General features: G+C 37.1%; 1 protein-coding gene across 1 annotated transcript in view; it reads left to right on the top strand.

The window, feature by feature from the left end:
* The window catches only part of CCDC150 (coiled-coil domain containing 150), a 92238-nt gene that overhangs the window by 24887 nt on the left and 44078 nt on the right, over nucleotides 1-23273 (top strand). The window contains 4 exon segments of the mRNA XM_082631344.1: nucleotides 656-763; nucleotides 2810-2934; nucleotides 3178-3355; nucleotides 3909-3977. Of these exon segments, the coding sequence (XP_082487470.1) occupies nucleotides 656-763; nucleotides 2810-2934; nucleotides 3178-3355; nucleotides 3909-3977 (480 nt within the window).

The following is a 23273-nucleotide window of genomic DNA, read 5'->3' as shown; positions in this document are numbered from 1 at the left end:
AGTTTATACATTAAAACATAAGATCCTTACCAAATATACTTTGCAAAAATAACTGAGAATTAAGATAAATATTTTCCACAGGAATACAAATTTTCAAAATACCAAAAGGACAAGAGAATTATAAACTAACTACATGTATGTTACAGAAAAGATTTTTGTTTTATTTTGGAAGGTTAATCTTGTGAAATGGCACAGCGATCTGTATTTTGCTTTTTTGAATACTGTAATTGGTGATGAAGGAGCTTAGGTATTTTGTTATCAGCTAAACAATTCTGAAAGCTCATCATCCAGTTTTGAGAATGGATTTCTATAACATTGGCCATGCATCTACATTGTAAATTCCATTCTGTAGATGTCTTGCTGTAATTGACCAGCATTCAAAATTATGAAGAATGGAAGATTGGTAAACTGCCAAATGCTTCAGTTGTTCCACTGTATCACCAAATTTCCCCTTTTAATTTACAGTTGTTTAGGATGATGACTCCAAATGTTTGAAAGTATTTTATAATCTAATGAAATATCAATTGGGATTAGGTTAAATAAATAAGGTTCACATGTATTGTGAAATACTATGCCATTGTTAAAAATGATGATACGTAAGTAAAAAGACTTATTTATTGGAGAGATCTGTGATTTGCTATATATGTTGTCTTAGATTTTGAATGACCAACTGACTAGAAAGTGTTCAGAGCTGAACAGAATGCTTCAGACTGTTAGAATGGAAAATACCAGAATCATTGCTGACCACCAAGCCATTCTGCAGGTATTCATTTTTAACACTAGTCAATTTCTGGTAGAGTCATCAGGAAGCCTCCTTGGCTAAGAGATCAGGAAATACAAATAGCCAACTGGATACATAAAATATTTTAGCAATTAATTTCAAGGGTTTTTCTGAACTATTTTATTTTTTAATTAGTTGTTTTCTGTTTTCATCAGAGGGGTCATTTGGCCTTACACTCAGAGCTTTCTTAATGGTTTCTTCTCAAATATCATTACTTTAGGAAAAGTAATTACCTGTCCCAGTATTGATAGAATTATGGAGAATACTTATGACTGACCCTAAAGTATTTATCTTTTCCCCAAAGACCTGTGCTTTCCCATTTTGCTTATGCCATTCCCTCTGCTGAGAATGGTCTTTACTTCATTTTCAACTGTTTGAGATTGTGTTCATTCTTTAAGACTCACTTTCACCCAGAAGCTTGATCACTCCAATCAGAAAAAATCAGTTTTGTCTTTTAATTTCTACTTCTAGGACACTGAACAGGCTGTAATAATAAGGCTCTCTCTCTCTTTTTTTTTTTTTTTGAGCATACTTACTATATACCAAGCATTGTGCTAAGGATTTTACATATATTACCTCCTTTACTCCTAGCAGTTACGTAAAGGGATATTTGTCATCCTTGTTTTACAGATAATAAAAATAAGATTTAGAGAAGTTAATCAACTTGCCCAAAATCACCCAGCTAGTGTAGGGTGGAGCCAGATTTAAATCTAGACTTGACTCCAGACTCAGTGTTTTTAATCATTTATGTTATGTTGCTTCTCTTGTTCTGCATTCTATAGTAGTAGTTTATGTGCATGGCTCATTTCCTGTACTACATTCCTAGGACATTGTCTTACATACCTTTGTTATTACCTATAGGGCTAAGCGTGTTTTGCTTAGCTAGTAAGTAACAGGTACTCAATAAGTATTTTTTATTCAGCAAGCATTTAGTGCTTACCTCATGCAAGTATGTTGCTAGATCTAGATAGAATTATGGCAGTGAACAAGACAAGTCCCTACTTTCATGGAACTTACAATTTAGTAGACTGAATAATGTGACTTATGTATGCGACACTTTCACAAACATTTTAAAACTTTGGAATATGACACAAGTGAGATCCCATTTTACCAAGTATGAAGGTGTGAAGGTTTACCTTGCAATCAAATATTGTTCAAAAAGAAGTGTTTTAAAATATGTTTACAAATATAGTTATTAATATATACTCTATTTACAGAAGCTTTATAACTTGTAGGTAGAGGAGGTGTGCATAAACATGCTGTTTTGATAATTGAAAATAGTAAAGCCAGAGGAAATTGTGCAGAACAGTCTTAGACATCTGCTGTAGCAATATCTGAGTGCAATTTCAGATACTGTCAAAAGAATTTACACTAAACTGTGAAACATGATTGTCCCTGGAGAATGGAATTATTTGGAAGAGATGTGGGGGAGATAGAGGTGGAGCGATCATTTCACTTTATATACGTTGATATTGTTTTACTTTTTAAAATATAGTATCATGTTGAAATTTTGAAGTACCAAAATATACTTAATACAGTTTTTTTTTAATCTTTTTTGGAGTATGGTTGCTTTACAATGTTATGTTAGCCTCCACTGCACAACAAAATGAATCAGCCGTACACATACAGATATCCCCTCCCTCTTGGACTTCCCTCCCATTTAGGTTACCACAGTGCATTAGGTAGGGTTCCCTGTGCTATACAGTATGTTCCTATCAGTTGTCTATTTTATGCATGATATCTAAAAATTTGTTCATGTTAGGAGTTTTATAAATTTTGCAGCAAGCTGGATAAATAATGCCTCTTGATTATTGGCTAGAAGAGCTATAAAATGATAGAATTGTGGTCAGGTCAGGGTAGGTACAAAGAGCAAGCTGGACATTAAGATAAATTCTTTTAAAAAGGTTTTATTTATATAAATTAAATTTGTCTTTTGTAAGTATCAGTATCTTTGATCAGTTGTTTAGAGTGATACCCTATCAAATGACTTTTGGCATCTCAACTTTTAATATTGCTTCTAACACTCAGGAAGAACAGAAAATGATGACACAGCCATTTCAAGAACAAAACTTACTGCTGGATGCAGCCCATGCCAGTATCACAAGTGAGCTACAGACTGTTCAGAATGAGAAAACACAACTCCAAATGCATCTATAAGTAAACTGTGGGCAACTTTTGTTTTCGCATTTGTATTTCTTATCTTTAATGAAAATGTTTAATTCTGCATTTGCTGGGCCAGTCACAAAAATAAAGACTCTGCCCTCAAGGAACTAGTTTTGTTAGAACATTTCAGTAACTGCTCTCAGGCAGGAGATATGTTCTGTAAGAACATTTAGTCTTTCTGTTAAAGAAGAACTCTCGTTCAGCTTTCATATCTCCTTGTTCTCTTCCTGCAGGGACCATTTAGTCCTTGAGCATAACCAGTGTATCCAGAAAGCACAGGATGCTGAGAAGAGGGCAGCTGTGCAAAAAGAGCTGCTAGAAACAACTATTGCAAGATTGCAAAGTGAACTGGAAGCATCAATGCAAGAGAAGACCTCTCTGCTAGAGGAGAAAGAAGGACTTCAGGGAGAGGTAGGTAGAGGCAGATTTATGTTACCTCCTGGTTGTGGTGGTGATCTTGTTTTAAAATTTTCTTTAAGTGCAAAAGACAAGAAATACAACCCAGAGGCAGTTTGTCTGAGTTGCCCATGAAAGACACCTTTGGGTGGCTAATCTGTGTCTTTTAGCATGTGAGTGCACTGTGCCAAATAGTTGCCCTTATATAGCGTGAGTGAATGTTAACCATTCACACATCCTCATGTTAGTTAAGGAGTCAGATTTAAAACTCGATTTTCCCAGTAGAAGTGGGACAGTGTAGCGGAAACAATGTAAGGGGAAACAGCCCTGTCTTCCTAGTTAGGAAAGAACCAGCAGAGTCTGACATGCAGACGTGTCTTTCTAATTTCAGGGCTATTTGTGAAGCCTGCTCTGCCTCAGAGACTCCCCGAGTGGCCCCTTTTCTGAGAGGATGTGCTATCTCTGCAGTGTAGGTATTAATTGACATGCAGGGTGTATCTGCTATAGTAGAGCCTGTCAGCTGTTTTTAAAATGACCCATTTCTTTTTTTTCCCCTTCTCTTGGGCAGGTTAATAAAACCGAGAAAGAAATAGCAGAAGAAAAATGCAACTTGGAAAAGGAATTAGCTAAAAGCAAGGTATTCCACATTTTATTTGTTGTTATGTCATTATATTTAATTCCTTCTGTATTGCTGCCTCCTGTATCAGCTTATCTGAATGAGGAGATGGGTTATTTTGTTGAACACCAAAACGTGGGGGAAATAGAGAAGCCATGAAGCTGGATGCACTTGGAGCACCCCAGTCACTTCAGCATAAGGCTGCGTCTGGGGAATGTTTGCTTGTTGAGCATCTCGTGTTTGCCAGTGAGTCATCACTGCCTCGAACCCTAGTGTTCACCGAGTAGTTTAGCCACGGAGTCCCCTGAGAGTGAGCTAATGGGCCTGTGGGCTGCAAAGGGATGATTGCTGACGATGCTGGTGTTTTTTTTTTGTTTGTTTTTTGTTTTTTTTTTTTAAAAACTAAGCTTCCTAACTTGTTAGCACTTGCCACTTTATTTGTGAGATACCCCTTTCTGGGTTCTATGAAGGTAGAATGGCCAGAGAAACAAATACAATCCTTATTCAATCAAAAAAACACTTTAAGACATTGCTGTTTGCATTTCAAAATTTGAACAGGGTAAAGATTATGTATCACTATCATCTAGAGAATATATCTGGAGCATCAAGGACTCTCAGCCCATCCCCATTCAATAAACCCAGCAACAGGTGTCAGATATAGTCATCAAGCCTTGACTGTTTCTTGGGTCAACTAAATAGCATTCTTAGTACCATATATGTGAACTTTTAGCTTAAGAACTGGGGAGAGAAGAAAAGCTAAATTCTGAGCTGGAGCTCAAAGACAGTTCACTAAGCTGGCAGGTACCTTCTGTGGTTTAGTCACTCATATCTAGTGATTTGAAAACAGTCCACCCAAAAAATCTTTTAAATAAAGCTGACTTCCTGTGGCAAGGACTTTGCTGGTGTCAATGTGGCCTCAAATATGTTTTTTAAAATTTGGGAATTTGGTGGATACTATTAAATTCATTAATACTTTTTGCTTTAAAATGCTAGTGAATATTTCATGGCTAAGGCAAATGCTATTTGTGATTAAAACATGGTATTATTATTTTGCTTGTCTGATTTCATTTGTTTTAATGTAGACTAAGTGTATGTTCATGGGGCTGAAAGATACTTGCTCGTTAGAGAGGTTCTATTAAGCCAAATGACAGTGCTTCTACAGAGTTCCGTTTTTTGGTCTAACTTGATATTTTTTACATGTGTACTCATTGTAAAGCTATGTTTTCTTAAAGTCAGGCTTATTGAGTTATAATTTAGAGTGAAGTTCACCCTTTTTTTTACTGTACAGTTCTGTGAGCTTTGATAAACACAATCCTGTAACCACCACCACAACAATCAAAATATAGAACATTTCTATCACCCCGGAAAGTTCCCTTGTGCCTTTTAGTAGTCAGCCTCTTCCTCCATCCCCATCCCCTGGCAACCACTGATCTGTTCTTCTATCCCTGTAGTTATATCTTTTCCAGAATATCGTATAAATTGTATCATACAATATGTAGCATTATAAGTCTGGCTTCTTTTATTTAGCGTAAAGCATTTGAGATTTGAGATTCATGCATGTTACTGGATGTATCAGGAGTTTATGTTCTGTTATATCACAGTTTCTTTACCTATTTGCCAATTGAAGAACATTTGGATTGCTTCCAGATTTTGGCAGTTATGAAAAAACCTGTATAAATATTCATATGTGAACATGTATTTTTATTTCTCTTGGATACATATCAGGAATTGGACTTCTAGATCCTACAGTAAATATATGTTCAACTGTCTTCCAAAAGATGTGTGCCATCTTGCATTCCTACCAGGAATATATGAGTTCCAGTTTCTCTACACTCTCACCAGCACTTGGCATTGTCAGTTCTTTCAGTTTCAGCCATTCTGATTGGTGTGTAGGGGTATGTCATTGTGGTGTACTTTGCTTTTCTCCAGTGACTAGTAACATTGTTTCATCTGCTTATTTGCCATCAACAACTTAAAGTGTCTCTTCAAATCTTCTAACCATTTTTAATTCAGTTGTTTGTTTTCTTATAATTTATATTTCAGAGCTTTAAAAATAGTGTCCTATTAATCCTCATGTAATAGTTATTACTATTTGTATATAAACAAATTTTATATGTGCTTTACCTACTTTTCTTCTGTATTATGCCTTTTCATGCTCTTTTAAAGAGCAGAAGTTTTATATTTTGATTAAGTCCAGTTTATCAATTCTTCAAATTTTATGGATGATACTTTTTGTGTTGTAGCTAAGAAATTTTTGCCTAATCTAAGATTACATAGATTTTCTCCTTTGTTCTCTAGAACTTTTTTGTTCAATATTAGGTGTATGATCCACTTCAAGTTAATTTTTGTATATCATGCAAGATGTAGTCCAAGGTTCATTTATTCTTAGGTGGATCATCTGATTGTTTTAGTACCTTTTATTATTGAGATATAATTAATATACCATAAATTCACCTTCTTAAAATATACAAGTTAGTGATTTCTTAGTATATTCACAAGTTTGCACAAATACCACCACTATCTTATTCTAGAACCTTTTTTTATCATCTTAAAAAGAAACCTAGTACCCATTAGGAGTCACTCCCTATTTACCCCTGCCCACCTCTGGCAACTACTATTCTACTTTCTACCTCAGTGGATTTGTCTGTTCTGGACATGTCATGTAAATAGAATCAAATAGTATGTGGCCTTTTGGGTCTGGCTTCCTAGCATGATGATTTCAAAGTTTGTCCATTTTGTAGTGTATATAAGTACTTTGTTTCTTTTATGGCTGAATAATATTGCATGAATATAACACACATCATTTATCCATTCATCAGTTGATAGACATTTAAGCCGTTTCCATTTTTTGGCTATTAAGAATAATGCTATGGGGCTTCCCTGGTGGCGCAGTGGTTGAGAGTCTGCCTGCCGATGCAGGGGACACGGGTTCGTGCCCCGGTCCGGGAGGATCCCACATGCCGCGGAGCGGCTGGGCCCGTGGGCCATGGCCGCTGAGCCTGCGCGTCTGGAGCCTGTGCTCCGCAATGGGAGAGGCCACAACAGTGAGAGGCCCGCGTACCGAAAAAAAAAAAAAAAAGAATAATGCTATGAACATTTGTGTACAGTTCTTTTTGTGAGCATATGTTTTCAGTTCTCCAGGAGCAAAACTACTGGGTCATGTGATAACTCTGTTTATCATTTTGAGAAACTGCCAAACTGTTTCACAAGTAAGGTAGTTGCACCATTTTACAATCCCACTAGCAATGTATGAGCATTCCACTATCTACGTCCTCACCTAAACTTGTTTAAAAAAACTTAAAAAAAAATTACACCCATCCTAGTAGATGTGAAGTATCTCATTGCGGTTCTTTTTTTTAACTGAGGTGCAATTCACATACTATAAAATCAGCCATTTAAAAGTGAACAATTCAGTGGCATTTAGTACAATATTCACAATATTGTGCAACCACCACCTCTGTCTAGTTCCAAAACATTTCAATACCCCGAAAGGAAACCCCATACCCATTAAGCAATCACTCCTTATTCCCTCTTTCCCCCAGCCCCTGACAACCACTACTCTGCATTCTGTCTCTATGGATTTACCTATTATGGATATTTCATATGAATATAATCATACAATATGAGATCTTTTGTATGTGGCTTCTTTCACTTAGCATAATGTTTTTGAGGGTCATCCATGTTTTTGTATCAGTATGTATCAGTACTTCATTCCTTTTTATGGTTGAGTAATATTCATTTTGTGTGTGTGTGTGTGTGTGTGTGTGTGTGTGTGTGTGTGTGTGTTGAGTTGGCTAAAAAGTTCGTTTGGGTTTTTTATAAGATTTTACAGAAAACCCAAACGAATTTCTTGGCCAACCCAATATATGTATGTGTGTGTGTATACATGCACACACACACACATGTATATATGCACACACACAGACCACAATTTCTTTATCTGTTTATCTGTTGATGGATGTTTGCATTGTTTCTGCCTTTTGGCTGTTGTGATTAGTGCTGCTATAAACACTTGTATGTGTATTTGTATGTACCTGTTTTCATATCTTTGAGATATATACCTATGAGTGGAATTGCAGGGTCATATGGTAATTTTATGTTTAACTTTCTGAAGAACCACCAGACTGTTTTCCACAGTGCTGAACCACTTTTTCTTCCCACCAGCAGTGTACAAGGGCTCCAGTTGCTCCACATCCTCACCAACACGTTATTTATTTATTTATTTATTTTATTTTATTTTTGGCTGTGTTGGGTCTTTGTTGCTGCACGTGGACTCTCTCTAGTTGCATCGAACGGGGGCTACCCTTCCTTGCAGTGCGCGGGCTTCTCATTGCAGTGGCCTCCCTTGTTGTGGAGTGCAGGCTCTAGGGTTGCGGGCTTCAGTAGTTGTGGCACGTGGGATCTAGAGCGCAGGCTCAGTAGTTGTGGCACACGGGCCCAGTTGCTCTACAGCATGTGAGATCTTCCTGGACCAGGGCTTGAACCCATGTCCCCTGCATCAGCAGGCAGATTCTTTTTTTTTTTTTTTTTTTTAGTTTCTGCTTTATAACAAAGTGAATCAGTCATACATATACATCTGTTCCCACATCCCTTCCCTCATGCATCTCCCTCCCTCCCACCCTCCCCATCCCACCCCTCCAGGCGGTCACAAAGCACCGAGCTGATCTCCCTGTGCTATGAGGCTGCTTCCCACTATCTATCTACCTTACATTTGGTAGTGTATATATGTCCATGCCACTCTCTCACTTTGTCACAGCTTACCCTTCCGCTTCCCCATATCCTCAAGTCCATTCTCTAGTAGGTCTGTGTCTTTATTCCTGTCTTACCCCTAGGTTCTTCATGACATTTTTTTTTAATTCCATATATATGTGTTAGCATACAGTATTTGTCTTTCTCTTTCTGACTTACTTCACTCTGTATGACACACTCTAGGTCCATCCACCTCATTACAAATAGCTCAATTTCGTTTCTTTTTATGGCTGAGTAGTATTGCATTGTATATATATGCCACTTCTTCTTTATCCATTCATCCGATGATGGACACTTAGGTTGTTTCCATCTCCTGGCTATTGTAAACAGAGCTGCAATGAACATTTTGGTACATGACTCTTTTTTTTTCCCCCAAGGTTTTCGCTTTAATGGCACCATAGATCTTTCCATACTAAAACTTACAAAAGTCTTTCATCTACCTTCTTACTGGATTAAAAGCAATGTGCAATTTAAGGGAAAATTATGATACATTAGTTTAAGCAGTCTAATGTAATTTTGCTAGTAATTAAGTCTAATATCTATTTCTCACTCCCAAGAAGCCTAAATATCAGAAGAATGCATTTATTCCTTTTTTTTTTTTTAGTTTCTGCTTTACAACGAAGTGAATCAGTCACACATATACATCTGTTCCCACATCCCTTCCCTCCTGTGTCTCCCTCCCTCCCACCCTCCCTATCCCACCCCTCCAGGCAGCCACAAAGCACCGAGCTGATCTCCCTGTGCTATGCGGCTGCCTCCCGCCAGCTATCTACCTTACGTTTGGTAGTGTATATATGTCCATGCCTCTCTCTCGCTTTGTCACAGCTTACCCTTCCCCCTCCCCATATCCTCAAGTCCATTCTCAAATAGGTCTGTGTCTTTATTCCTGTTTTACCCCTAGGTTCTTCATGATATTTTTTTCTTAAATTCCATATATATGTGTTAGCATACGGTATTTGTCTTTCTCTTTCTGACTTACTTCACTCTGTATGACAGACTCTAGGTCTATCCACCTCATTACAAATAGCTCAATTTTGTTTCTTTTTATGGCTGAGTAATATTCCATTGTATATATGTGCCACATCTTTATTCATTCATCTGATTATGGACACTTAGGTTGTTTCCATGTCTGGGCTATTGTAAATAGAGCTGCAATGAACATTTTGGTACATGTCTCTTTTTGAATTATGGTTTTCTCAGGGTATATGCCCAGTAGTGGGATTGCTGGGTCATATGGTAGTTCTATGTTTAGTTTTTTAAGGAACCTCCATACTGTTCTCCATAGTGGCTGTACCAATTCACATTCCCACCAGCAGTGCAAGAGTGTTCCCTTTTCTCCACACCCTCTCCAGCATTTATTGTTTCTAGATGTTTTGATGATGCCCATTCTGACTGGTGTGAGGAGATATCTCATTGCAGTTTTGAGTTGCATTTCTCTAATAATTATCAGTGTTGAGCATCTTCTCGTGTACCTCTTGGCCATCTGTATGTCTTCTTTGGAGGAATGTCTATTTAGGTCTTCTGCCCATTTTTTGATTGGGTCGTTTTTTTGGTATTGAGCCGCATGAGCTGTTTGTATGTTTTGAAGACTAATCCCTTGTCGGTTGCATTGTTTACAAATATTTTCTCCCATTCTGTGGGTTGTCTTCATTTTGTTTATGGTTTCTTTTGCTGTTCAAAAGCTTTTGAGTTTAATTTGGTCCCATTTGTTTATTTTTGTTTTTATTTTCATTACTCTAGTAGGTGGGTCAAAAAAGATCTTGCTGTGGTTTATGTCAAAGAGTGTTTTTCCTATGTTTTCCTCTAAGAGTTTTATAGTGTCCAGTATTATATTTAGGTCTTTAATCCATTTTGAGTTTATTTTTCTGTATGGTGTTAGGGAGTGTTCTGATTTCATTCTTTTACATGTAGCTATACAGTTTTCCCAGCATCACTTATTGAAGAGGCTATCTTTCCTCCATTGTATAGTTTTACCTCCTTTGTTGTAGATTAATTGATGATAGGTGGGTGGTTTATTTCTGAGCTTTCTATCCTGTTCCATTGAATTATATTTCTGTTTTTGTGCCAGTATGATACTGTTTTGTTTACTGTAGCTTTGTAGTATGGTCTGAACTCAGAGAGCCTGATTCCTCCAGCTTCGTTTTTCTTTCTCAAGAGTGCTTTGGCTATTCAGGGTCTTTTGTATCTCAATACAGATTTTAAGATTTTCTGTTCTAGTTCTGTGAAAAATGCCATTGGTAATTTGGTAGGGATTTCATCGAATCTGTAGATTGTCTTGGGTAGTATGGTCACTTTGAGAATATTGCTTCTTCCAATCCAAGAACATGGTATATCTTTCCATCCGTGTCATCTTTGATTTCTTTCATCAGCATCTTACAGTTTTCAGAATAATGGTCTTTTGCCTCCTTAGGTAAGTTTATTCCTAGGTGTTTTATTCTTTTTAATATGATGGTAACTGGGATTGTTTCCCTAATTTCTCCTTCTGATCTCTCATTGTTAGTGTATAGAAATGCAACAGATTTCTGTGTATTAATTTTGTATCCTGAAACTTGACTGAATTCATTGATGACCTCTAGTAGTTTTCTGGTAGCATCTTTAGGATTTTCTATGTATAGTATCTGCAAACACCTGCAAACAGTGACAGTTTTACTTCTTCTTTTCCAGTTTTGATTCCTTTATTTCTTTTTCTTCTCTGATTACCGTGACTAGGACTTCCAAAACTGTGTTGAATGAAAGTGGGGAGAGTGGACATCCTTGTCTTGTTCCTGATCTTAGGGGAGGTGTTTTCAGCTATTCACAGTTGAGTATGACGTTAGCTTTAGGTTTGTCATATACAGTCTTTATTATGTTGAGGTAGGTTCTCTCTATGTCCACTTTCTGTAGAGTTTTTATCATAAATGGGTGTTGAATTTTGTCAGAAGCTTTTTCTGCATCTATTGAGAGGATCATATGGTTTTTATTCTTCAATTTGTTGATGTGGTGTATCACACTGATTAATTTCTAGAGACTGAAAAATCCTTGCATCCCTGGGCTAAATTCCACTTGATCGTGGTGTATGATCCTTTTAATGTATTGTTGGATTTGGTTTGCTAGTATTTTGTTGAGGATTTTTGCATCTGTGTTCATCAGTGATAATGGCCTATAATTTTCCTTTTTTGTGGTATCTTTGTCTGGTTTTGGTATCAGGGTGATGGTGGCCTCATAGAATGAGTTTGCGAGTCTTCCCTCCTCTGCAGTGTTTTGGAATAGTTTCAGAAGGATAAGTGTTAACACTTCTCTAAATGTTTGAAAGAAGTCGCCTGTGAAGCCATCTGGTCCTGGACTTTTGTTTGTTGGGAGTTTTTAAAGCACAGTTTTAATTTCAGGGCTTGTGGTTGGTATGTTCATATTTTCTATTTCTTTCTGGTTCAGTCTTAGGAGATTATATTTTTCTAAGAACTTGTTCTTCTAGGTTGTCTGTTTTATTGGCATATAGTTGCTTTTAGCAGTCTCTTATGATCCTTTGTATTTCTATGGTGATTGTTGTAACTTCTCCTTTGCCATATCTAATTTTACTGATTTGAGCCCTCTCCCTCTTTTTCTCGATGAGTCTGGCTAAAGGTTTATCAATTTTGTTTATCTTCTCAAAGAACCAGCTTTTAGTTTCATTGATCTTTTCTGTTGTTTTCTTTGTCTCGATTTCATTTCTTTCCACACTGATCGTTATAATTTTTTCCCTTCTACTAACTTTGGGTTTTGTTTCTTCTTCTTTCTCTAGTTGCTTTAGGTGTAAGGTTAGGTTGTTTATATGTGATTTTTCTTGTTTCCTAAGGTAAGATTTTATTGCTAGAAACTTCCCTGTTAGAACTGCTTTTGCTGCATCCCATAGATTTTGGATCATTGTGGTTTGGTTTTCATTTGTCTGTTAGTATTGTTTTATTTCCTCTTTGATTTCTTCAGTGGTCCATCGGTTGTTTAGTAACATATTGTTTAGCCTCCACATGTTTGTGTTTTTTACAGCTTTTTCTTGTAGTTTATTTCTAATCTCATAGCATTGTGGTTGGAAAAGATGCTTGATATGATTTCAATTTCCTTAAAGTTACCAAGACTTGCTTTGTGATCAGTCCTGGAGAATGTTCCATGTGCACTTCAGAAGAATGTTTACTCTGCTGCTTTTGAATGAAATGCTCTATAAATATCAGTTAGGTCCATTTGGTCTAATGTGTCATTTAAGGCCTTTGTTTCCTTATTGATTTTCTTTCTGGATGATCTGTTTTGGATGAAAGTGGGGTGTTAAAGTCCCCCACTATTATTGTATTACTGTCAATTTCTCCTTTTATGGCTGTTAGTATTTGCCTTATATATTGGAGTGCTCCTATGTTGGGTACATATATGTTTTCGATTGTTATAGCTTCTTCTTAGATCGATCTCTTGATCATTATGTAGTGTCCTTCTTTATCTCTTGTAACAGTCTTTATTTTAAAGTCTATTTTGTCTGATATGAGTATGGCTACTTCAGCTTTCTTTTGATTTCTATTTGCATGGAATATCTTTTTCCATCCTCTCAATTTCAGTCTGTATGTGTCCCTAGATCTATGGTGAGTCTCTTATAGACAACATATATACGGATCTTGTTTTTGTATCCATTCAGCCAGTCTGGGTCTTTTGGTTGGAGCATTTAATCCATTTACATTTAAGGTAATTATCAATATGTGTGTTCCTCTTGCCATTTTCATAATTGTTTTGGATTTGGGTTTTTTTGTGGGTTTTTTTGGCTGCACCCCTTGTTTTCTGAAATCTTAGTACCCTGACCAGGGATTGAACTTGGGACATGGCAGTGAAAGTGCCAAGTCCTAACCACTGGACCACCAGGGAATTCCCTGGATTTGTTTTTATAGGTCTTTCTTCTTTCCTTCCTCTTTTGTTCTCCTATCTTGTGATTTGATGACTACCTTTAATGTTGTGTTTTGATTCCTTTTTCTTTTTTGTGTGTATCTATTGCAGATTTTCGGTTTATGGTTCCCATGAGCTTTTGATATAGCAGTCTATATATAAAGAAGATTGCTTTAAGTTGCTAGTCTTTTAATTTCAAATGCAATTCCAATATCCTGCATTTGTGCTCTCCTATCTCACAGTTACTGGTTTTGATATCATATTTGTGTGCAGATGATTTCCTACATTAACTGCATGTTTACCTTTACTTCTGAGCTTTCCATTCATAATTTTCTTGTTTCTAGTTGTGGCCTTTTCTTTTCCACCTAGAGAAGTTCCTTTAGCATTTGTTGCAAAGCTGGTCTGGTGGTGCTGAATTCTCTTGGCTTTTGCTCATCTATAAAGCTTTTGATTTCTCCTTCAAATCTGAATGAGAGCCTTGGTGGGTAGAGTATTCCTGGTTTTAGGTTCTTGCCTTTAATCACTTTAACTATATCTTGCCACTCCCTTCTGGCCTGCAGAGTTTCTGCTGAGAAATCACTTGATAACCTTATGGGAATTCCTTTGTATGTTATTTGTTGCTTTTCCCTTGTTGCTTTTAATATCTTTTCTTTGTCTTTAATTTTTGTCAGTTTGATTACTGTGTGTCCTGGCATATTCCTCCTTGGGTTCATCCTACCTGGGAGTCTCTCTGCTTCCTGGACTTGGGTTACTGTTTCCTTTTCCATGTTAAGGAAGTTTTCAGCTATTATCTCTTCAAATATTTTCAAAGGTCCTTTCTCTCTCTATTCTTCTTCTGGGAGGCCTATAATGTGAATGTTGGTGCATTTAATGTTGTCCCGAAGTCTCTTAGACTGTCTTCATTTCTTTTCATTCTTTTTTCTTTATTCTGCTCCATAGCAGTGATTTCCACCATTCTGTCTTCCAGCTCATTTATCCATTCTTCTGCCTCAGTTATTCTGCTATTGATTCCTTCTAGTGTATTTTTCATTTCAGTTATTGTATTGTACATCTCTGTTTGTTTGGTCTTTAGTTCTTCTATGTCTTTTTTAAACATTTCTTGTATCTTCTCAGTCTGTGCCTCCATTCTTTTCCTGAGATCTTGGAACATCTTCAATATCATTACTCTGAATTCTTTTTCTGGTAGATGGCCTATCTCCACTTCACTTAGTTGTTCTTCTGGTGTTTTATCTTTTTCTTTCATCTGGGATATATTCCTTTGCCGTCTCCTTTTGTCTGACTTTCTGTGATTGTGGTTTCCATTCCGCAAGCTGCAGGATTGTAGTTCTTCTTGCTTCTGCTGTCTGCCCTCTGGTGGATGAGGCTGTCTAAGAGGCTTGTGCAGGCTTCCTGGTTCCTGCCCACTGGTGGGTAGAGCTGGTTCTTGTCCCTCTGGGCAGGGCCATGCTCAGGAAGACTTTAAGCAGCCTGTCTGCTGATGGGTATGACTGTATTCCCACCCTGTTGGTTGTTTGGCCTGAGGCGTCCCAGCACTGGAGCCTACAGGCTGTTGGGTGGGGCTAGGTCATTGGGAGGAAATGGCAGCCTCCAGGAGTGCTCATGCTAATGATTACTCCCCACAACTACTGCTGCCAGTGTCTTTGTACCTGCAGTGAGCCATATCACCTCCCCTGCCTCTCCAGGAGACCCTCCAATACTAGCAGGTAGGTCTGGCCTAGTCTCTTATGAAGTCACTGCTTTTTTTCCCTGGGTCCTGGTGCACATGAGACCTTGTCTGTGCCCTCCAAGAGTGGAGTTTCTGTTTCCCCAGTCCTGTGGAATTCCTGCGATCAAACCCTGCTGGCCTTCAAAAGCAGATTCTCTGGGGGCTCTTCCTCCTCTTACCAGGCCCCCACGCTGGGAAGGCTGACATGGGGCTCTGAACTTTCAGTCCTGTGGGAGACCTTTTCAGGTATAATTACTTTCTAGTTTGTGGGTCGCCCACCCAGTGGGTATGGGATTTGATTTTATTGCAGTTGTGCCCCTCCTACCATCTCGTTGTGGCTTCCTCTTTGTCTTTGGATGTAGGGTATCTCTTTAGGTAGGTTCTAGTGTTTTATTTTCTATGGTTGTTCAGCAGTTAGTTGTGATTTTGGTGTTTTTGTATGAAGGAGTGAGCTCATGTCCTTCTACTCCCCCATCTTGCAACTGTCATCCTGCACCCATTTTTTATTCTAAAAATTTTATAGTTTTACAGATTACATTTTGGTCTTTGATCCATTTTGTGTTAAATTTTATATGTGATATGAGGTAGAGGTTTAACTTCATTATTTTGCCTGTGGATATCCAGTTATCCCAGGACGATTTGTTGGAAGACTGTTCTTTCTATTGAATGATCTTGGCTCCCTTGTCAAAATCTAGTTAACCATAGATGTATGGGCTTATTTCTGGACTCTCAATTCCATTGCATTGATATATATGACTGTACGTATGCCAGTACCACATGGTGTTGATTACTGTAGCTTTGTAATAAGTTTTAAAATTGAGATGTGTGAGCCCTCCAACTTTATTTTTTTTGAGATTGTTCTGGCTATTCTGGATCCTTGCATGTCTATATGAATTTCAGGATCAGATTTTCCATTTATGCAAAAAAAGAGGAGCTGGGATTTTGATAGGGTTTGTATGATCCTGTAGATCAATTTGGAGAGTATTGTGATCTTAACAATAGAGTATATATTTTCTCTATATAAGATTGTGCCATCTGCAAATGGAGATAGTTTTATTTTTTCCTTTCCAATTTGTTGCTGTTTGTTTCTTTTTCTTGTGTAATTGCTTTGGCTAGAACCTCCAGCCATGAGAGGTTGAATAGAAGTGATGAGAGCAGACATCCTTGTTTTGTTCCTGAGTTTAGAGGGTTAGCTTTCAGTTTGGCACCATTAAGTATGATGTTAGCTGTGTGCTTTTCCTAAATGCCCATGATCAGGATGAAGAAATTCCCTTCTATTCCTAGTTTGTTGGGAATTTTTATCATGAAAATATGTTGAACTTGTTCAGTTGCTTTTTCTATATCTGTTGGAATAATCTTGTGGATTTTGTCCTTTATTCTATTACTAAGGTGTATTACATTGATTGATTTCAAATGTTGAACCAAGTTTTCCTTTGGGGGATAAATTTCACTTGATCATGGTATATAATCCTTTTCATATGTTGTTTGATTTGGCTTGCTATTATTTTGTTGAGGATTTAAAAATCTATATTAATAAGGGTTATCCCATAGTTTTTTTTTTTTTTTTCTTGTGACATCTTTGGTTTTGGTATCAAGGTATTCAATAATATTGGCCTCTTAAAATGATTTGATAGTGTTCCCTCTCCTATTTTAAGAAGACTTTGTGAGGGATTGGTGTTAATTCTTTCAGTGTTTTGTAGAATTCAACAGGGAAGCCATCTGGTTCTAGGTTTTTCTTTGTGGGGAGTGTTTTGTTTTTAATTATTATTATTATTGATCCAGTCTCTTTATTTGTTATAGTTCAATTCATATTTCTACTTTGTTTTTGAGTTTTAGTCATTTGGGTCTTTCTAGGAATTTGTCCATTTCATCTAGGCTATGTAATTTATTGGCATACAGTTGTTCATAGTAGCCCCTTTTTAATTTCTGGGAGTTCAATACAATGTCTCTTCTTTCATTTCTAATTTTAGCAATTTGTGTATTCTTTATATTTTTTTCTTGGTTAATACCACAGCGGTTTGTCAATTTTGTTGATCTTGTCAAAGAAGCAACTTCTGGTTTTACTGATTTCCTCTATTGTTTTTCTAGCCTCTGTTTTATTTCTGCTATAATCCTTATTTTCTTCCTTTTGCTTGCTTTGAGTTTAATTTTCTTTTTCTAGGTTCTTAAGATGGATGCTTAGGTTATTGATATGAGATATTTCTCTTTTTTAAAATATAAGTTTATACAGCTACAGATTTCCCTCTAAGCACCACTTTAGCGGCATACCATACATTTTGTTTATCATGTTATATTTTCATTTTCATTCATCTCAAAATATTCTTTAATTTCCTTTGTAATTTCCTCTTTGACCCATTGATTATTTAGAAATATGTTGTTGATTTCCCCATATATGTGAATTTTCCAAATTTCCTTCTTTTATTCATTTAATTTTATTTCATTGTTGTTGGAGAACATACTTTATATAATTTCAGTCCTTTCAGATTTGAGAGTTGTTTTATGGTTTAACATGTGGTATATCCTAGAGCATGCTTCATGTGCACTTGAGAAAAACGTGTATTCTATTATTGTTTGGCGGAGTGTTCTAAAGATGTCTGTTAGGTCCAGTTGCTTTATAGTGTTGTTCAAGTCATCAGCTGTTTCTTCATTGATCATCTAACTGTTCCACCTATTATTGAAAGAGGGATATTGAAGTCTTCAACTGTTAGTGTTGAATTGTTATTTCTCCCTTCAATTCTGTCAGTTTTTGCGGTATTGTTTTTGTTTCATTGGGGTTGTGTTGTTAGATGCAAATGCATTTATAAATGTTATCTTCTTAATGGGTTGATCCTTTTTTCAATATATAATATCCTTCTTTTTTTTTTTTTTTTTTTTTTTGGTTTGTGGGCCTCTCACTGTTGTGGCCTCTCCCATTGTGGAGCACAGGCTCCGGATGCGCAGGCTCAGCGGCCATGGCTCACGGGCCCAGCTGCTCCGCAGCATGTGGGATCTTCCCGAACTGGGGCACGAACCCGTGTCCCCTGCATCGGCAGGCGGCCTCTCAACCACTGCGCCACCAGGGAAACCCTATAATGTCCTTCTTTATCTCACAGATTTTTGTCTTAATATCTACTTTGTCTCATGTTAGTGTAGCCACTCCAGCTCTTTTCAGATTACTGTTTACATCATACATCTTTTCCCATCCTTTTATTTTCAACCCATTTGTGTCTTTGGATCTAAAGTGTGTCTCTTATAAACAGCATACAGTTGGGTCTTTTAAAAAATTTATTCTGCCTGTCTCTGCTTCTTAGTTGGAGTGTTTAATCCATTAATATTTAACATAATTACCCATAAGGTAGGACTTACATCTGCCACTTTACTATTTTTTTATATGTTTTATGTGATATTTGTTCCTCTGTTTCTCCAGTATTGCCTTCCTTTGTGTTAAGTAGATATTTCTGGTGCACTATTTTAATTCCCTTAACCTTTCTTTTACTATATATTTTTGATTTATAGATAACTGAGTTACAAACAAAAACTACATATTTATATGTCTTCTACATGTACCTATGTTGCTACATTTTCTGGTACCCTTTATTTCTTTATGTGGATTCCAGTTATTATCTAATCCCCTTTTATTTCAGCCTGAAGAGCTCCCTTTAGCATTTCTTACAGGGCATTTTTTTCTAGCCTCACAGTCTAGACCCCACCAAAGGGTGGACACTGGTAAAATATCCCACACAATTTAAATTGGGATTAGAGAGAATTGACATCTTAGCAATATTGTATCTTCCTAATACAGGGACACAGTATGTCTCTCCATTTTATTTAGGCTTTTGATTTGTCTTGTCAGCATACTGTAATTTTCAGCATGTCAAATATTGGACATATTTTTTCTTAGATCTGTACCTAAGGATTTCATGGATTTTGGTGCTGTTATAAATGGAACTTTTAGGAAATATCAATTTCCAATTGTTTGTTGCTAATATATAGAAATACAATTGATTTGACCTTGTATCCTTCAACCTTACTAAACTCACTTATTCTAGGATTTCTTTTGTAGATTCTTTGGGATTTCCTATGTAGACTATCATGTCTGTTGTAAGTAGAGACAGTTTTATTTCTCCCTTGCCAATTTCTATGCTTTTTATTACTTTTTCTTAACCTTGTTGCACCAGCTAAGGCCTCCCATATGATACTGAATAGGAATGGCAAGAGCAGATATCCTTGCCTTTTTCCCAGTCTTAAGGGAAAACATTCAGTCTTCCACCAATACTGATATTAGTTGTAGGTTTTTACAGACATAATTGATCACATAGAGATGGTTCCCTTTCATTTCTAGGTTACTGGGGTTTTATCATAAATTAATTTCAATTTTGTGAAATGCTTTTTCTGTGTCTATTGAGATGGTCATATGGTTTTTCTTCTATAGTCTATTGATGTGGTGAATTATAGTAATTAATTTTGAATGTTGAACAAGCCTTGTATTACTGGAATAAACTACACTTAGTCCTGATTTGTTATCCTTTTATATATTGCTGGATTCATTTTGCTAATATTTTTTGGAGTATTTTTGCCTCTATATTTATATGCTCGAGTTAATATATAAATAGGTACCAAGTACCAGAAGGACTTTCACTTCTAGTAAATGTACACTATGCAATTTGTAATAACTCTCCTGCTAAAGACAACTAAAAAAAGCAGGGAAACATATTCATAAGATACCATTTATTTTACAGTTAAAAATGTCATTTTAAAAACAAGATAAGGGCTTCTCTGGCGGTGCAGTGGTTGAGAGTCCACCTGCTGATGCAGGGGACACGGGTTCATGCCCCGGTCCGGGAAGATCCCACATGCCGTGGAGCGGCTAGGCCCGTGAGCCGTGGCCGCTGAGCCTGCACGTCCGGAGCCTGTGCTCCGCAACGGGAGAGGCCACAACAGTGAGAGGCCTGCGTACGGCAAAAAAACAAACAAACAAAAAAAACAAGATAATATTTTTGGATCTGGCATAGAATTCTTTTCTCTTTTTTCTTCTAAAGGTAGGCATAAATGCATTAACCCGCAACCTGCAGACTCTAGAGGAAAAGAATAAGCAACTGGCAGATCAAATTGCTTCCCTAGAACTTGAGCAAGCAACTTCTGATTACCATTGGGGGTATAAAAAGTCAGTCTAAAGTAGCAACTAATGACTATGAGTTTGAAAAACAATCAGAAATCAGGAGATGGGTTTCCTTCATTTTTTTTTTTTTTGATAATTATCACAAGTCTGAATAATGCAGGCTAAATATGTCAGAGAGCCCTATGGTATTCAGACAATACAGGATTTAGGAAAACAAGAGTTTAAGACAGCCTTTAAATGTCTGCCTACACAGATGATCTATAATGCTGAAAAGCACCAATATTTCTAACGTTTTAAAATATTTTCTTTTCCATAAATTGTGAGGAACAAACTTGTATTTTTTTTCTCTTTCTGACAGTTCCATCCATTAGGAAATCAATAGTAAGTTCGATTCCTAAAAGCTACTTGACAAGGTCAGTCCATTACAAATAAATGGTAGAATTCTTAAAACATCTCCGGATGAAGGAGATTTAAAGAGATGATTGTTATGTTAAACAGCTAATAAGTTTTCCATGTGCTTCTGAATACTTGAGAAAGAATTAGCCATTGCTTCTATAACATGCAAATCATCTTTCAAAATTCCAAAGAAGGCCCTGTTGTGAAGTCTGCCTTAATCTGAACTAAATTCTTTCAAACTCTGTCATAAGCTGCTCATTACTTCAACTGTAAAAAATTACAGAGACTAAATCTAAATCCTGGGACTTCCCTGGTGGTGCAGTGGTTAAGAATCTGCCTGCCAATGCAGGAGACACGGGTTCAAGCCCTGGTCCAGTAAGATCCCACATGCCACGGAGCAACTAAGCCCATGTGCCACAACTACTGAGCCTGCGCTCTAGGGCCCACGAGCCACAACTGCTGAGCCCTCATGCCACAACTACTGAAGCTCGCATGCCTAGAGACTAGGCTCTGCAACAAAGAGAAGCCACTGCAGTGAGAAGCTCATACACCCCAATGAAGAGTAGCCCCCGCTCACTGCAACTAGAGAAGGCCCGTGCGCAGCAACGAAGACCCCATACAGCCAAAAATAAATAAATAAATAAAAATTAAAAATATATGTATAAATACTCTTACATTTTCATGGCTTTAGATCCAGACTATCTATGTTTCAATTTTGGCTGTGACCTTGGGTGTGATCTTTAACCTCTCGGAGCCTGAGTTTCTTAATCTCTGAAAATGGGGATAATCATACTATTATTAGGAGGTTGTTGAGGTTAAGTAAGTTAATACATGTAAAGCATGTAGAGCATTCTAACATTTATTGAATTCTTAGTATCTCAACTGTCTCAGAAGAAAGCCTGTAAGTTCCTATCAGAGCAACAAGGTGCATTAGCTCTAATTCCTGGTATTGTCTCAAACCACGCCTCCCTCCCCCAAGATTAAAGATTCATCCATGTCCTTTCCTGTTGGCCAGGCCTCAGCTGGGCTTATCCACCCACCTGGTTTGGGTCTCTCTGGAAGACCATATCTCAGTCTGCATGATTCTTTCATGCCTCTACTGCCAGTGAGCAGGCCTGTGGCCTTATCCTATTAGTGACTTTGACGGGTCTTGCGAGTGATTTGCTCAGTGTTGATTCTTGCCTGTCCACAGCATCTCTTGATTAAGGTCTCCCAGTGATATCCCATACCTCAATTCCAGCTTATATGTCTATGCATAGAATCTTCTCTGACCAAACCTGCCTGGAAGTGCTTCACTTGGCTGTATGAGTCTTGAGGAAAGAGGTTAAGAACTTTTTTTTTTTCAATCCGAGCAATGTCATTAAACCTATTGTTCGTTGAGAATTAACACTTGAAATTCTCAATAAAAACTACCCTCTAGTATAACCTCTTACTGATTTTTAGAGATATACATATGAATGTGTGTTGTGTATGCCACACCACAGATTTAAATTCAGACCTGGTTACAATACTCAGCTCCATTTACTGTGTGACCTGGGCAAGTTCTTAACCTCTATGGCCTTCAGCACCAAGGGGATCTGCCCTAACTGTGGGGTTCTACTGTGCAAACCGATATCAAAATAGTTACTACATTTCTAACTGCTAAGTTAGAAATTGACCTGCTTATGCATCTGCCTTCACTCTCTTCTAATGCAAGAAGAGTAGTTATTCATCTGTATACTCCCTTGCCTACCGTAACGCCTAATACATAATAGGTGTTTAAGAAATGTTGATTGGGTAGAGCACAAAGAGGGTCATGTCTGTCTTACCAGGCTGTGAGGATTAAATGTCATACTGCGAGTAAAGTGCCCCTCACAGGGCCAACATATACAGTATACTTGTATAAATATAATTTCTTCTTTTTCTCACACTTCCTAATTTTAGGTTTATGTTTGCCATTTCAGCCTTTAATGACTGTGTAATTTTTAAATTTTTATTGAAATATAGTTGATTTACAATGTTGTGTTAATTTCTGCTGTACAGCAAAGTGACTCGGTTATACTTTTATATTTTTAAATATTCTTTTCCATGTGGTTTATCACAGGATATTGAATATAGTTCCCTGTGCTATACAGTAGGACCTTGTTGTTTATATATTCTATATATAATAGTTTGCATCTGCTAACCCCAAACTCCCACTCCCTCCCACCCCCATTCTCCCCTCCCCCTTGGCAACCACAAGTCTGTTTGCTATGAATAATGGTGTAATTTAAGTCCGTTACCACAGGCAGTCATGCAGGGAAACACAATGAGAAAAGATCCAAATGTGAGAAGGTTACTATTCCTGGATTCAAGTTAACTGACTATTTGCCCCACTTCTCATTTGTATTTTAAACATACATTTTCAAATGGTAGCACCAGACAGAAGTAGAATTAGTTGCATACACAACTAGGATTATAATGACTTGAAATTAAACAATGTATTAAATGTAGTATTTCTTAAAACTAGGGTGACATT

This window comes from Mesoplodon mirus, assembly GCF_964341445.2.
Source record: "Mesoplodon mirus genome assembly, chromosome: 8".
In the NCBI taxonomy this organism is placed as follows: Eukaryota; Metazoa; Chordata; class Mammalia; order Artiodactyla; family Ziphiidae; genus Mesoplodon; species Mesoplodon mirus.
This window is presented reverse-complemented; position numbering and strand designations above follow the sequence as displayed.